General features: G+C 36.2%; 1 protein-coding gene across 1 annotated transcript in view; it reads left to right on the top strand.

Annotated features, from left to right (window-relative positions):
- Window positions 1-5,251: 5,251 nt before the first annotated feature.
- LOC134798620 (uncharacterized) overlaps window positions 5,252-15,808 on the top strand; it is a 30,387-nt gene continuing 19,830 nt past the window's right edge. The window contains exon 1 of the mRNA XM_063770985.1: window positions 5,252-5,905. Within this exon, the coding sequence (XP_063627055.1) occupies window positions 5,364-5,905 (542 nt within the window). The 5' untranslated portion in view covers window positions 5,252-5,363. The remainder of the gene's footprint in view (window positions 5,906-15,808) is intronic.

Raw genomic sequence — 15,808 nt, 5'->3', positions numbered from 1 at the left:
GGTACGGAACCTTTCGTGCGCGAGTCCGACTCGCACTTGCCCGGTTTTTTTGTTCTGCGTGAGTACGAGCCAAAAAAGCTTCCCAAGTCTATAGCTTGCGCAGCCGCCGACTAGATTCGCAACATTCTTGCGCACAACGGGCCGCCTCCGGGGTGACCACAAACAAGACCCATTAAAGAGAATTCCGGATATTACCGGATTCCGAGGACATTCGTAATTTCAATTCGGTTTTTTTATATTCCAGATACTAAAATGACAGTTCCATAGCCCCAATTTGTCCAACCGATCTGTCATTTTAGAACAAAAGTAGGATCATTTAAATAGATATTTAGTAAATTGGCCAATAAAAATGTTATTTTAATATCTGCTAAGCTAAGCTTCAAATTTATCTTTTTCTAACAGTTTTCTGACAGTTAAGTAGGAAGGTATGTGTAGGATATCGCAAAGTCAGAAGTCAAAATAGTTTTTTTTTCTCCTGGGCATTATTTAAAAAAAAAGTTCAGACTCTACAGAATTATTCAGTACGAAATATAAAGCGAAAGGTACATTTACCAAATTACTGACAAAATGACTGTCAAAACGTTTGTATTTTACTGGTAAGTACGATATTGCTGCGAGGTACTGTTTTTTTTTAACCACTTGTAAACAATGACAATGAAATAATCATTACATCATTAGTCGTTTAATATATTCATTCGCACCTCATCTCGGTCACGGACATTGATATTACGTACTACACAAAGAAACCTTGATGACAATCGTTATTGCACTGATGTATGAAATCTCAGGACTGGCCTTACGGGCAGTAAGAATGGGGGCCAGTACAGCGGTGTGACACCGCTACAACGCGATTGGTTGATGAGTTCACATCACGCGCGCGATTGGTCGCAACTAGCTGCGTTAGGCTGCGCTATTGGCTCGAATTGGTGAGTCACACCGCTAAACTAGTACCATTTTTAGTGCCCGTAAGGCCAGTCCATAGATATAATACGTCAATGCGTTATTGTAAATAAAACAACAAAAGACGAACATATTTTTTGTTATTTTCGTCTTAATTGATAAAAGTAACTAATTAACTATGTGTATAGAGTCTGTGCGGAAAGAGGAGTCGTGGAATGTATGGAGCTCAATATTACTTTCCACGACTCTTCTCTTTCCGAACAGACTATAACTAAGATTCAAATGTTGCCGTGATATTCTTTTTACGTTTATTACATTACTAGCTTCTGCCCGCGACTTTGTCTGCGTAGAATGATGATGATGATGATTGATAAAAACTAGCCTATGTCCTTTCTCGGGGCCCAAACTATATCCCTACCAAGTTTTGTCTAAATCGGTTCAGCGGTTTAGACGTAAACAGGTAACAGACAGACACACACTTTCGCATTTATAATATTAGTATGGAATATATTACAATACATCATTGAATTAAGTGTATAATAAAATAAACTAATTTTCTTTAAAAAATGCTTCAAAACAACGGTGTCATTTTGATGAAGTATATAAATGTAATAAATACCTAAAGATTGTAGTTTAATTGCTTTTTTATATTAAGAACTTTTTCCCTTTAATGCAAAAAATTGGTGTACCGCTCGCAGACGTAGGTATCAGGTTGATAAAAATTTGATTTGTTTATACCATAAGACCGCCTATTGTTGCCTCTCCTCTACCTATTGTAGGTTCAGTCAGCAGCAGAAGTTGCTAAACGGGCGAGGTGTTCAAAATTACCTTGACTCGTATTCTCTTAACAATAAAGTCGCGTCAAGATAATTTTGAACACCTCGCCCGCTTAGCAACTTCTGCTGCTGACTGTATGTCTGTTCTGTTGTTTTGTTTGTGCAAAATGGAGTACATATTTATCTTCTATCATATAAATCTTGATCTCATTGTCAAAATATTGTGTTAATGATTAATTTTAATGTACTTACTAACATCTAGCTGTAATGTATTATGGTACTAACAATATTGTATGGAATTTTTATATTCTGAAATAAAGATATTTTATTTATTTATTTTATTTATATTTGTATGAAATCATGGTCACACTACAAATGATGCAAGTTTTTCAATCACGTCGGACAACGTCCTTACTTCAGAAGGCCTGTCGCTAACATTTTCATACAAACATTGTTGTTATATAGGTACAGTCGGTTAACGACTTGTACAGTCGACGTCAAAGATATGTTTACACTTTTCGCCTTATAGGATATTCCTTTGTAGGAATAAGGTGCAAAAATGTAGGGAAACATATCTTTGACGTCGACTGAGTACATCCGGTGTGATAGAGCATATTTAAGAGCAGTTACGGTCGCCATAAGATATATCGGTGCGGCTGAGGTGCTTAAAATATTTGAACACGCACGCACACACACAGTCCCAATGGACACCAGAGGGGTTGTAAGTGCGTTGGCGGATTTAAGATGGGAGTACGCTCCTTTCTTGAAGGTTTGGAGAGATATATGAATGAATATCTCAAAATCCTCACGTACTTATTAACCAGGGTATCAGGAGCTGTCAGAATACAAAGTCGAATTCAGCTCCTTAACTCCTTCTCAAGTTATGCGGTTTGAACGAATGTGGCCGGATATCCTTGTAACTTGACTGAGAAAGACTAAAGGGGCTTCCTTCCGGTTGCTTAAAGACGACCAACGACCTCTTGTCGTTTATTCAGACCACACGTGGGTCTAACACTTGTTTACGGGTTACTCACGTATTATACACAATTATGTACGTACATAAACAAAATATGTACATTAAAATGAACTACATATAAACTAAATTAAATTAAAACAAAACTAACAAAGTGACAAAAAAAATCTAGACAAACAATTTGCTTGCGTCCTGTCCAGACGCAAAGGTGCCCATCACGCTCTCCGCGTTATCCTGGGCACCATAACCTCCTCAACGAAGGTCATTATAATCTCTCCCTTAAGCACCGCCCCAATTAACCCTAGAAAATTTTGGGTCTCTTGATATTGTTTAAAATATTTATAAACGTTGTTTAATAGTTAGAGTTAGTCCAAGAAACGTCTGCAGCGATTTTGATAGCCCACGCAGTGCAACTGTTATTTATATGTCATAATTTCATAGAAGTTTGACGTTTAAAATAACACTTACACTGCGTGGGCTATCAAAATAAAATAAATAAAATAAAATAAAATGTTTATTTTCTAATGAATATTCACAAAGGTACAGTTTTTACTGACCTCCACACTAGGCAACGCCTGTCCTGTGGACAAATCGCTGCAGACTTTACTTGGTCTAACTCTAAATAATAATCTGGATATTTCGATAATAATTTAATCATGACATGACACATTATTATCGAAATTAAACTCGTGAGACATATTTCAAACTGTTTAGACGACAACCGGTTTCACTCACTTTAATTTTTAGTCGCTATTGGCGGCATGTTTCGGTCCCGTCGGGGGTCCTTCTTCAGGCTCACACATTATTATCATTACTACATTCCTCTGTTTAAAAGAAAAGTCTTATTTGCTTTAACCATAAATATAAATTACCTGTCCAATTAATACCTAAAGTAAACACGCGGTCATATAAGCACTAGACAAAAAGAAGCATACAAATTGTGCATTGTCCATGTGTCCAGTTTTTTTAGGGTTCCGTACCCAAAGGGTAAAACGGGACCCTATTACTACTATTACTACTCCGCTGTCCGTCCGTCCGTCCGTCCGTCCGTCTGTCACCAGGCTGTATCTCGTGATCTGTGACAGCTAGACAGCTGAAATTTTCACAGATGATGTATTTCTGTTGCCGCTATAACAACAAATACTAAAAACAGAATAAAATAAAGATTTAAGTGGGGCTCCCATACAACAACGATGAAGGAGCATGACATCGATATTTTCAACAGCAACATCCAAACTGTGCGGCGTATCCTGACAGAGGAGTTCTTTAAATGAGCATGGCTTAGTGGAATGTGAAATTTCATTGTGCTGTGTTTTTTCTTTTTTTCTTTATTTCTTTTGAATCTTCTTTAGTAATGCGAATTCAAAATTAGTTACTCTGCCTTTGGCGTTGAAATGAATGTATAGTGCAATAGTGCTAACCACCAATTGTTTTTGTTAATCTGTATTTCTTTTGAATCTTCTTTAGTAATACGAATTCAAAATTAGCTACTCTGCCTTTAGCGTTGAAATTAGGGAATGCAAATCGGTTATTTTTTGTATGGAAATAACCGCGGTTTCGGTTAATAACCGATAATTTCCATACAAAAAATAACCGAAAATAACCGATTTGCATTCCCTAGTTGAAATGAATGTGTAGTGCAATAGTGGTAACCACCAATTGTTTTTGTTAATCTGTATTTACTGGTGAGAACCTGTAATTGGCTTTTTGTATCATATTTATAAAACCTATTACCATGTTAACAGCTGTTGGATCTCCGAATAGTAATAAATAAATAAATAAAATAAATAAACAAACGTGATTTTTGACCGAAGTTAAGCAACGTCGCGGGCGGGGTCAGTACTTGGATGGGTGACCGTTTTTATAGATAATGGTACGGAACCCTTCGTGTGCGAGTCCGACTCGCACTTCGCTGGTTTTTTATAGAACACCTGTAGCAGGTGGTGGCACGGGCGAGGCAGCCGGTGTCAAGCTTCCTGTCTAATGGTGCAGCTAGGTTTTTATTAAATGTCTAAGTAGGTATATTGTATTTAGCTTAGGAACCTGAAAACCTTATGAAAGTAGTAAGTATGACTCGTAATTTTCGAATATTAATTGAATTGAAAAATGTTAGCTGTGTTAATAAGTTTAATAAATTCAAATAACATCAAGCATTGAAAAAAAGCTACTCTATCAAGGCAAGGAATAATGTAGAGTCGAGTCAGTAACATACCTATTTATGTGTTGATAATTTTGCAGTCAAGTGTAAGTGTAGTGTCTTAATGAGTATTGGCATAATGATGCCATTACTCATTAAGACTAAAAGACATTGGCATGTAAAAAGTAGGTATAAACACCATTCATATTCAAACATTCCAACCGTCTTTTTACAATATTTACAAATTCCATTATTATAAACATCTCGAAACAGTCCTCAAATTACAAACAATTAACAGTTTGTCAATTCAATTCAATACATTGTTTAAGTACTTGTCGTAAACAATGTACCTATTGAAAATTATTTGTTTTGGCAACCATTGTAGGTATGCTCCTGAGGATCCGAGTGCACCCTGCGCCTGCACTGTAACTGACATAATTACGCGCAGGTAAGAGAGGGGCTCCGCGACCGCTCAGTAAGCTCGCGACTGCCGGCGAGACGCACGCCCGCCGCCATACAGAGCCGGTTGCTATGCCCGCGAACACGCCCGCGGTATGGCCAGCGGCCTAACCGCGACATGTTGAAGCATGCTCAGCGGCCGCCGGCGGCGAACGATGCCGACCAACGCTATCAGAACATGCCTCGGCGGCCGCACCATCATTTACCCCTCAACGTCTCCACCTTGGATTCCTCCAAGCATTCCGTCGGAGGCACCTCGGCGAGCGTCAGCCCGGGCGGGCAGCCGAATCCGAGCGTGCCCGTCCTGTCTCCCGTTCCTGTCGCGTCTCCGCCAAAGATAGCCAATGGAAACGTGAATGGAGCAAGGACTTCAACGATCGGGAAATCGAGGAGCATCAGAGCGGCGACCGAGGAAGCGCTCACTTCCTTGGCACTCCTCTGCCTCGTCAGTCTCCTGTTAGCTCTACTGGCACTGCTGTTTCTTCTGAAGATATCCGCGCCGGCCACGAGTGCTCCTGAAGAGTTCGCTGTTGTGTACGAAGTGACGTTAGCTCTGTGTGCGTTGACGCTCTCTCTGAACCTGTGCTGTCTTCTCGTGTGTGCTATTCAGTTCCTGTTCGCAGTGAAGCTGGTGCACTCCCCATCGGCCCCCAACGGAAGGTGAGTTCACAAAATTCAATCATCCGTCAAGCGGCGGCGCCTTAACCGTTAAGAACGCTTCGAAACTGGTTATATTCACGTTCAGCACTTTAACGCGTATAAAGATTACGTTCAGACTTGCCACGGGAAGCCCAAGAGCAAACAGTCTTATCTCGATTCTGGTTATCTTGCACAACGGCTAACTGTACGAAATAAACGTGGTGCTTTTCGGCTTTATGGATTTTGTATTAATTAATAAAGTTCATTAAACGTAACTGTACACGGATTCTTACACAGTTTTTTGGCATTTTGTGTTATAATTTTATTTCTACGGTTGGGGTTATCGGTGTTTCCCTCCGCTGGTCGCGGCAGGTGTTTAACGGTTGCTCATGACGGTTATTGAATGGAAACGCAAAAAAGTGCGGGATCAAACGGTCGGGTACGCGGTAAATCGCACGAGACAACAAGCTTATTCTAATGTTTTTTACAATATCACGAGCAATACACAAGAACCCATACATATTTACATTTAAATTTAAGATGTATTTGATGGCCCTTACCTTTGGAGGATTATGTTTGGAATCCATTTAAGTAGTGGCCCCTCCAAAGATCACTGATGACAATCATATATATGCGATTTGAGATACATTGTGGCATTTGATCGATTGAATTAGTTGCTCCTACTTAGCCAGCCATTATCCAAAATCGCCATTCATTCCAACGTTTATAGAACGAGCTTTTGACGATAATGGTGACATTTCCATACTTTATCAGTGCAAACTCTATGTAGAGTGAGCTTGAATGCTATGAACCTGTTGAGACATCTTCCTATTCGAAACCAACAACCGGCCGCACTGAGAGAAAAGGATAACAAAAACACACTTAGAATTACAAAAATAAACTTAATCCGGGGACAAGGAGAGTCAACTAATAGGAACAAATTGACTTTTGCAATTTCTATTAGTTCTTGCAATTTCTATTATCTGTTTGTTGAAATTAGATTTAGGATTACTGAGCTGTTTGTAGAAATAAATAAACTTTACAGAAATAGTGAAACGTCTATAATTATTACTAAACTTCATTTTTTCCCCCAGTACAGAACTGTTTTTTAATTCCTGGTTTAGTTTACTTTACTAATGATTTTTCTCTCAGGTCGTTGAAGCGCCATTGCTAAGGGATTTCATAATTGAAAGCTTTGTTTAACTCATTGATAACTAACTAATGTAGTAGGAATGTGACAACTATTATTATGGAAGATAGTGTTAATTACGCCGTAAGCAGGAGTTTAACGGTTTGTTTTATTATCTCACTCAATAGAAGCCAGAAGGTTAGTGAAGTGCGTCAACAATTTTATTTATCATTTCGAAAAACTCTATTTAAGGGGAGGAAATGGAAGAAAATGTTTTTGCATTGAAGTGGTTGATTCATGTACCTATGTATAAAACTCTGACATTTTAGAAACGTAACAAAATTGGCTAATAATATACAGGTAGGTAATATTATTTACATAATTTACATTCACCCATCGGTGACATTTATCCCCACTTATAATATTCGTCGGCTAGTAATTTCTTTACTCGTTATAGTAAGAACAATTCTCTTGTAAAGCGAGTAAAAGGACAGATTTCCGCATTGCTATGTTGTACATTGTGTTGTGTATTAAGTATGTTTGTCTGTGACCGCATACTCTAAAGATCACTGGAACGCGCCGAGCACTAAGGTATAATAGGTGTATCTATTTTGTAATAGCTGGATATATTTAGATTTACACTCTATTGTAGCGACTGATGAAAACATGTGTTAGTTTGTAAAACTTATGAATGAATTCCAATAGGTACCTATGCACTTTTGCAGCTCCGGGTGTACCCACTTATTAATTCTTAAGATATTTAACGTAATTAGTTAAGGAGTTCAGTATATATCATTATGCATCATCACATAGAACTGCACAACTCTGTACAGTCACCTGCACTAATATGTTACTCTTCGAAGGCCGCTAAAATACGTGACACACTCTTAATGCACTACGAATAAGATCGTGTCAGATATTTTTACGGCCTTCGAAGAGTAACATATTATCGCAGGTGACTGTACATGCACCTATCTATCTATACACGGTGTGGCCTGTAACACGAGCAAATAATTAAAACATAGATTGTACTCCTCAAACGGTGACACTTTTGTTTTACAACTTTTAAAAATTATGAAGTATTTAGACTCCCTATTTTTCATACAAAATAAATATTATTTTCAATGGACGCCATCGCCACGCCATATCATTGTGATTGATCATTGACGTTGCTTGTCACGCCTTAAACATAACAAAATTCGCAATACATTGCGTCTTACAATAAACTTTAAAGTGTATTAAAAATCAAACCCCAAGTTATTCTTAAAAGTCGCTGAACAAATGTTGGTCAGTATGAGGAGTACAGCCTACAGTTAAATTTTTCATGTTACAGGCCACACCCGGTATATTATGTATTATCAGTCGGTAATAAGACTAATAAGCTAACTTTAGACCGCCCTGAATAGAAAGAACAAAGTGGAGAGTGCCATTACAAACGTCATATTTTCACAGACAATAATGATGACATTTCCACACTTTGTCATTCCAAACGCCATACAGAGTTTGCTTCTCCGAGTCTATTAGGGTCATCATCATCATATCAGCCCTTTATCGCCCACTGCTGAGCATAGGCCTCTCTTCTAGTACGCCACATGTCCCGGTCCTGAGCTAATCTCATCCAGAAGTGACCCGCAATTAATTATCCGGATGTCGATAAGGGTAGGTATAGTTAACTAGTCAAAACGGTTACTTGGCAACTAGTAATTTCGACTAAACAACATGACTGGTCACTGAATGTTTTGTTAACATCCCTCCGAAAATATTAAGGGGTTGCGATGTATAAACCGGATATGATGCATTATTTCTACATAGATATATTCTTGGGGTGAGCTGTGCATTCGCTTGTATCAGTGTTGTTATTTAGTGTTTCGGCAGTTTCGGGGCAACCTGCCAAATCCTACGCCGAGCCAGACGACGCAACGGATCCTCGCTGTTACGTCGTCACCCAAACCAAGTGTTTTTTTTTGTAGTTTGCAGTGCCTTATTAGTCATACTGTAATGCTGTGTAATTATTTTGTATAATAAAATTTAAAAAAAAACAGACTTAAGAATTACAAAAGCTCCTGATATGGTGGAGATGATGGGATGATTTCATTATATAGTGATAATGAACTGATAAGTAATTGCGTTTAAAATTGACTGGATACATAAATAAGTTTGACAGGTAGAGAATACCTTATGGCATTAAGTTTGCCTTTTGTACAATGTGTTTTTCCTATGTGCAATAAAGATTAAATCATTAAATAAATAAATAAACGCGAAGTAACTTCCCTGCATTACCTACTATTTTAAGTAAACTTATGAAAGATTTTTCTGAGTTTTTGAAATATGTTTAAGTAAGAAAATTTATAAAACGCGTGACATTTAAAAACCTTTCTTTTATAAGTAATGTCAAGTTGTTAACAGGTAGGCGATAATGATATTTATTTTTAATAAAATAAGTAGCTTTTCATGTTGCCAAAATAAAACCTTTGAATCTCAATTATTATCCTAAATGATTTTGATAAGTAATAAGTTATATCTAAATATTAATTAAATGATTTAATTTCTTCCGCATACAAGTGAGTAACCGACCTTGAAATAAAGAGCTTATGCAAATCTCAAACGATAATTTGAAAGGTTATAATGTCAGTGTCGTTTTTAACACGCCGGTTGCCATTATTTTGTAAGTCGTAACTTGTTTTCCTAATGAGTCTTAGCATTTTTTTCTAAGTATATTTGAGAAGACCTATCTATTAGTATACTAGAGTCTGTAGTTCACGAATAGCATATAAAAAACAAGACCGAAGTGATCCCATAAGTGTTCCGTGAACAAAGTTTTGCACTAGGAACAGGCCCAAAGCATATCAGGCCTGACAAACAGGTGAATTTATACTGATGGTATCTGTATTATAAACTATTTTCTTTGCTGTTTAAAACAGGAAAGAAAATGGGGATTACGTTTGATTGAAAAAAATACCGTCAACTAAATATGAATCATATATCATCTCAACCACTATACCTTTTAATAATACATATAAAATATATAAAACACCTGTCTTCGACGTGTTTAACAATCATGTTTGATAAAAAAACTGAGTCACTCGGTGGATGAAGTTTTACAGTGTCACGTAGGTTCCTTTATATCTTTATGTAATGTATTAGATATTGTAAAATAATGAAATATTTCCATTTATATACAGAACCCTAAGAGCCGGTCACCTGTGGGAAAAAACTGGCTCTGCAGAGCAGTTGCATAAGCCAAGGTTACTGACACCCGTCTCGGCAAAGCATCAAATACTTTACTTCACATACAAGTACGTGATATGCATTGAATAGGGCTCAAATTGTTTCCAACAAATTAATGGGTAAAGTGTCGGACTACCTATTCAAAAGTAGATGAGAATTTTAGTGTGTATGTACTTATTTTGTTATAGTGTTTTTTGTAGAGAAAAAGTCAGATACCTAAGTCAAAAAACTTGATTAACAAATTGTTGACACTGACAGAATACCTACTGGCATTCATAACTGTACAGTAAATAAAAAAAAAACACCGTAGGCACCTTTCATAGGCTATAGAATACTGTTATCACTATAATTGGTAAATCAGACCATCATCAAATAAAGAGTGTTAATTTTACTTAATTGCTGGATAAAACTGAACGTGTACCTTAAGTAAATACCTGTAGGTACAGTCGCCATCAGAAATATCGGAGCGGCTAAGGTGCTCACAAATATCTGAACACGCCTCTATTGTCAGGGCGTTAGAGTGCGTGTTCAGATATTGTAAACACCTTGGCCGCTCCGATATATTTGATGGCGACTGTACCTAAAATAAATATAAGATACAACTAGGTTGCATCTTACTCTCTTACATGCGAATGTGTCTACACATCTGCTAACGCTATCACAAACTAAATCTAGATTTTAACGAACCAGTCTCCAAGTTGACTAGTTTTTCTGGGCACCTGGCGTCGCCTGCCATAACTTGCATAGACTAGGGAACAGGTTTCCAGGCATTTCATCTAAGCCTAGCGAGATAATGTTCAATTATAGCACTAGAATACAAAGTCTGGATCGAAGGACCATTTTATGAGACTGGAGTTATTTTTTTTTTTTTTAATAGCGCATTTACCTAGATCTTAATTAGCTCTTTAAAATAAAACCTCACAGGCTCATATAGTTTTGATAAATAGAAGCATAGATATAACCTAACAATACGTATATGTATATGGCAACCAATACAATATTCTTAGACTCCTCTTTCGCCACAGACTCCACAATGCTCAATCAAAATCAAATGCAAGGTGCCGTTCGTTCGCTCCTTTCCGTTATTATTCTAATATTAACAAAATAAATTCATACTGTTCGTTCCCATTTGTTTTTCATCTCATAATCTAAACTACCTGCTAAAAATACTCGCATCCGAACAAACCGGTTGTTTTTTTAATTCGGAAAGTAGCGGAATGTTTATAAAATGCAACTTTCAATTATTATAAATCAGTAGTGACAGTAGAGTAGAGAATGGTAGTGATTATTTGTAATTTACAAATTAACAAATGTAGGTTTTAATTGTAAAAGCATTTAAAATATTTTTACTACTAAATTAAAATCTAGAGTCAGTTTCTTGGGTAGGAAACCCTCAATTCAATTTTATAAACTTTTTTATAGATCTCGTTTCTCGTAACATTTTATTTTACTTGTTTAATTTGATATTTTACATATAATTTGCTATTTATCTAGTACAATACCTATACAAGCTTTGAATGCGAAAGTTATCTCTTAAAGTCATTATTTTTTTGTAATGAAATCTTCATAATAATATCTTACTATTTCTTGCCTATGTTAATGAATTAAGTGATTTCTTTCTTTTAAATTAACTTCTTGCTGAGATCAACCAACAGTTCTTATTACCTCAAGAAACAAAAAATAATATTTTTAACTTGTATGAACTTGTTATTCTATGTGTATTTTTATGTTAATTTGTTCTAAAATCCGATACGCCTCAGTCTTGTAATTAAAATATGATATCTCATATTTAATTGTAGCGTGCAGTCGATCTCAAATGTAACGAAATTGAGCAATTCTTTGACGCATGCGCGTGAGAACTTCAGTCTATTATTTGATCGGTATTTAATTATAGGTATGTTTAAATGTAAATTTATTATAATAGGTAAGTTGCTGATTTTGCATAAAAAAGAGTCATGTTCAATTATGGATAATCGCTCGTTATAATATCAAGATTTCAACCAATCTGGTATAGTATGACTGATTTGATTGCAGATAAATAATAACAAAATATATAGTGAATAGAATCAGGCGTTACTTTGCGGAAATCCATACTAATTAAAACCAAAATATTATTTTGCTAATCCGCGAAAAGATAACGTGCTAGTCAATCAGTGCTAACCCGTTATACTTACTTGCGTATTTTTACATGCAATTAATATTCCCACCCTCCCACCGCAAAAATAAATACGCAAATAAATATAACAAACCACCACCAAAAGAATAAACCTCGACACGTGTTTCGCCTCTCTACGAGGCATCCTCAGGAGTTGTTGACGGTCTGACGCCCGGCAACGGAATGACCTGTCCAGAATGGTCGGCCATATTTATACCTTGACCACTCCCCCTACCGTGCAAGTGTGAGTAAGATGGAAAAATTCGTAATAACGGCGATGACGCAACATTCAATTGTTCGTTAAGAATCATGCCCCTATTGTTGTACCTAATTATTTCCAGTTGTTCCAGAACACCCAAACGCAATCCCTTTTCGCAAACATGTAAAATATCAAAAGAATGATTCTCAGATAAAGTGTGACCTGTATCTAATAAGTGCTTTGCAAAATTGGACTTCTCTGGATGGTTATGTCTATATGACGCAACATGCTCTTTATACCTAGTAGTGAAACTACGGCCCGTTTGCCCCACATACACTTTATTGCAATCGTCACAGGTAAGCTTATAAACTCCAGACTTTTTCCCATTCTCGATCTTATCTTTGCCATTGCAAAGCTTTGAGTGCAAAGTATTATTTGTCTTAAAGGCCACAGGAATGTCGTTAGACTTCAAAATTTTGTAAATTGCATCAGACAACTTGCCAACATAAGTTATGCTCGCTTTATATTTTTTAATCGGTTCAGAGGATCGTGCCGCATACAACATAGTGTTGACCATACTATACATACTATGTTGTATGCGGCACGATCCTCTGAACCGATTAAAAAATATAAAGCGAGCATAACTTATGTTGGCAAGTTGTCTGATGCAATTTACAAAATTTTGAAGTCTAACGACATTCCTGTGGCCTTTAAGACAAATAATACTTTGCACTCAAAGCTTTGCAATGGCAAAGATAAGATCGAGAATGGGAAAAAGTCTGGAGTTTATAAGCTTACCTGTGACGATTGCAATAAAGTGTATGTGGGGCAAACGGGCCGTAGTTTCACTACTAGGTATAAAGAGCATGTTGCGTCATATAGACATAACCATCCAGAGAAGTCCAATTTTGCAAAGCACTTATTAGATACAGGTCACACTTTATCTGAGAATCATTCTTTTGATATTTTACATGTTTGCGAAAAGGGATTGCGTTTGGGTGTTCTGGAACAACTGGAAATAATTAGGTACAACAATAGGGGCATGATTCTTAACGAACAATTGAATGTTGCGTCATCGCCGTTATTACGAATTTTTCCATCTTACTCACACTTGCACGGTAGGGGGAGTGGTCAAGGTATAAATATGGCCGACCATTCTGGACAGGTCATTCCGTTGCCGGGCGTCAGACCGTCAACAACTCCTGAGGATGCCTCGTAGAGAGGCGAAACACGTGTCGAGGTTTATTCTTTTGGTGGTGGTTTGTTATATTTATTTGCGTATTTATTTTTGCGGTGGGAGGGTGGGAATATTAATTGCATGTAAAAATACGCAAGTAAGTATAACGGGTTAGCACTGATTGACTAGCACGTTATCTTTTCGCGGATTAGCAAAATAATATTTTGGTTTTAATTAACAAAATATATACTTATACTTACACTTGTATATATTGATACTGGGTACCTAATCAGGTACGAGTGCTTTAGCTGGTTAAAGAATATTTTTAATTAAGATTGAATAACAGATTTACCTTTTTATCTAAATTGATAGTTAGAATACCATTTTTTTAATTAGTTTAGTTACCTCCATATATACTTTTTAGTTAGTGTCAATTTTATAGCTTTCTTTCCTCTTTTATCAAACAATACCTATACGTGTCACGTGTCTAACAAAATACAACTTGCTTTCAAATAAATTAAATCGTAGTGTCAATTTAGAATATTAAAATATTAACGCTCTAGTTTTTTTAAGATAAATATATTTCCTCATAAAACGTGTACTCATATCGTCACCCTTAATCTAAATCAAATCGGTAAATACTTCCCGCCAGCTTCTTTGATAACTCATCTTTTGTCCCTTCCTTCATTCTTTGACCGTGAGAAAGTATTTTTTAAGGCGTTTTTACTTGTATTATTTATAAAAAGCATTAAAAAATCGTGTCTTAGGATTGGCCTTCTGTATTTGAAGATTCGTGTTTTATGCTGTCGATCTTACTCTAGTGACATACAGGGTGACATTTAGGCGGTATCTAAAATACCTTGTCGAAGCGTCGATGAAAAATAATACGCGTAAAAATATTTTTACAAAAATAAAGAGCTGATATCGCATTTTGATCCGATTTTACGATTTTTTTATGTGTAAAAAATGTAAGTATTTTACGTGTATGGCCCAATTCACCTACTTATGTTTTCAAAGAATGCGGTCACGTTAAAGCTTTTTTTTTGTTTTAAAAGTTTTCAATTTTGACCTACAATAAACCTGGTTTTAATAAAAACAAACATGTACTTATACGGATAGGTACAGTACGTACTTTGGTATCTACTAGATTTTAGTACAAAATATAAAAGACTGGAACCAATTACCAAAGAGGGTTCAGTATTCTGTACAATAAAAAAAAAATCGTTTACAAAATATAGAAATGTAAGACGGCTTTACGAATTTTGTATGTTACTAGTTACATTTACATACTATGTTTATCCGCGCTATATCTCTAGTAAAGTATGGGCAGTTAGATAATAACTCTCAATACATCTGTAAGGAAGATAACGTTACGAGTGTTACGTTAAGAATAACGGTTAAGTAATAGAGCTTACAGAATTAGATATGCCGCACACAACTCGTAGTAATATAGGTTAGTTAAACAAGATAAGATGCTGGAAGTTACTCCATTTAAGATGGTAAACATCCTTAGTTCATTAACTTTAACAAAACTTTTTGAGTTTTATAACACTTACGGTTAACGTAACGTTAAATATGGGGACAACTGTCACTTAAGAAAACTATCATGTTCTTAATAAAGGTCTAAAAGAATCTTGAGTATCTAAATATTTGTTTTATGGATATTTTGTACGGCAGACGAGTGTAAGACCTATTGTTTCTTGGAGAAATGTTATCATTTACATTAACTGTATCGACTATTAGAATAAAATTGCGAGTGTTTATTTTTTGGAATTTTTAGTTGGTTCGAGTCCCGGGCGAGGCAAGCGAGTTTTAGAAAATCATTGAATGCAGTTTTGTTCCTTTTTAAAAATAAAGGAATGTCTCCTTTAAGTAAAATGAGCCAGCTTAAGGATTTAAGGTAGTTTCCCTCCAGGGCCCGACTTATCTTTCCACTCCACACTGTATAATAACCCCCTTATTCATAAACGCACTACAAGCCTCAATTAGCTAATAATTGTTTGTCTTTATCTGTCATTTTGACTTATGTATTTGTA

This window comes from Cydia splendana, chromosome 17 (assembly GCF_910591565.1).
Source record: "Cydia splendana chromosome 17, ilCydSple1.2, whole genome shotgun sequence".
Lineage (NCBI taxonomy): Eukaryota > Metazoa > Arthropoda > Insecta > Lepidoptera > Tortricidae > Cydia > Cydia splendana.
This window is presented reverse-complemented; position numbering and strand designations above follow the sequence as displayed.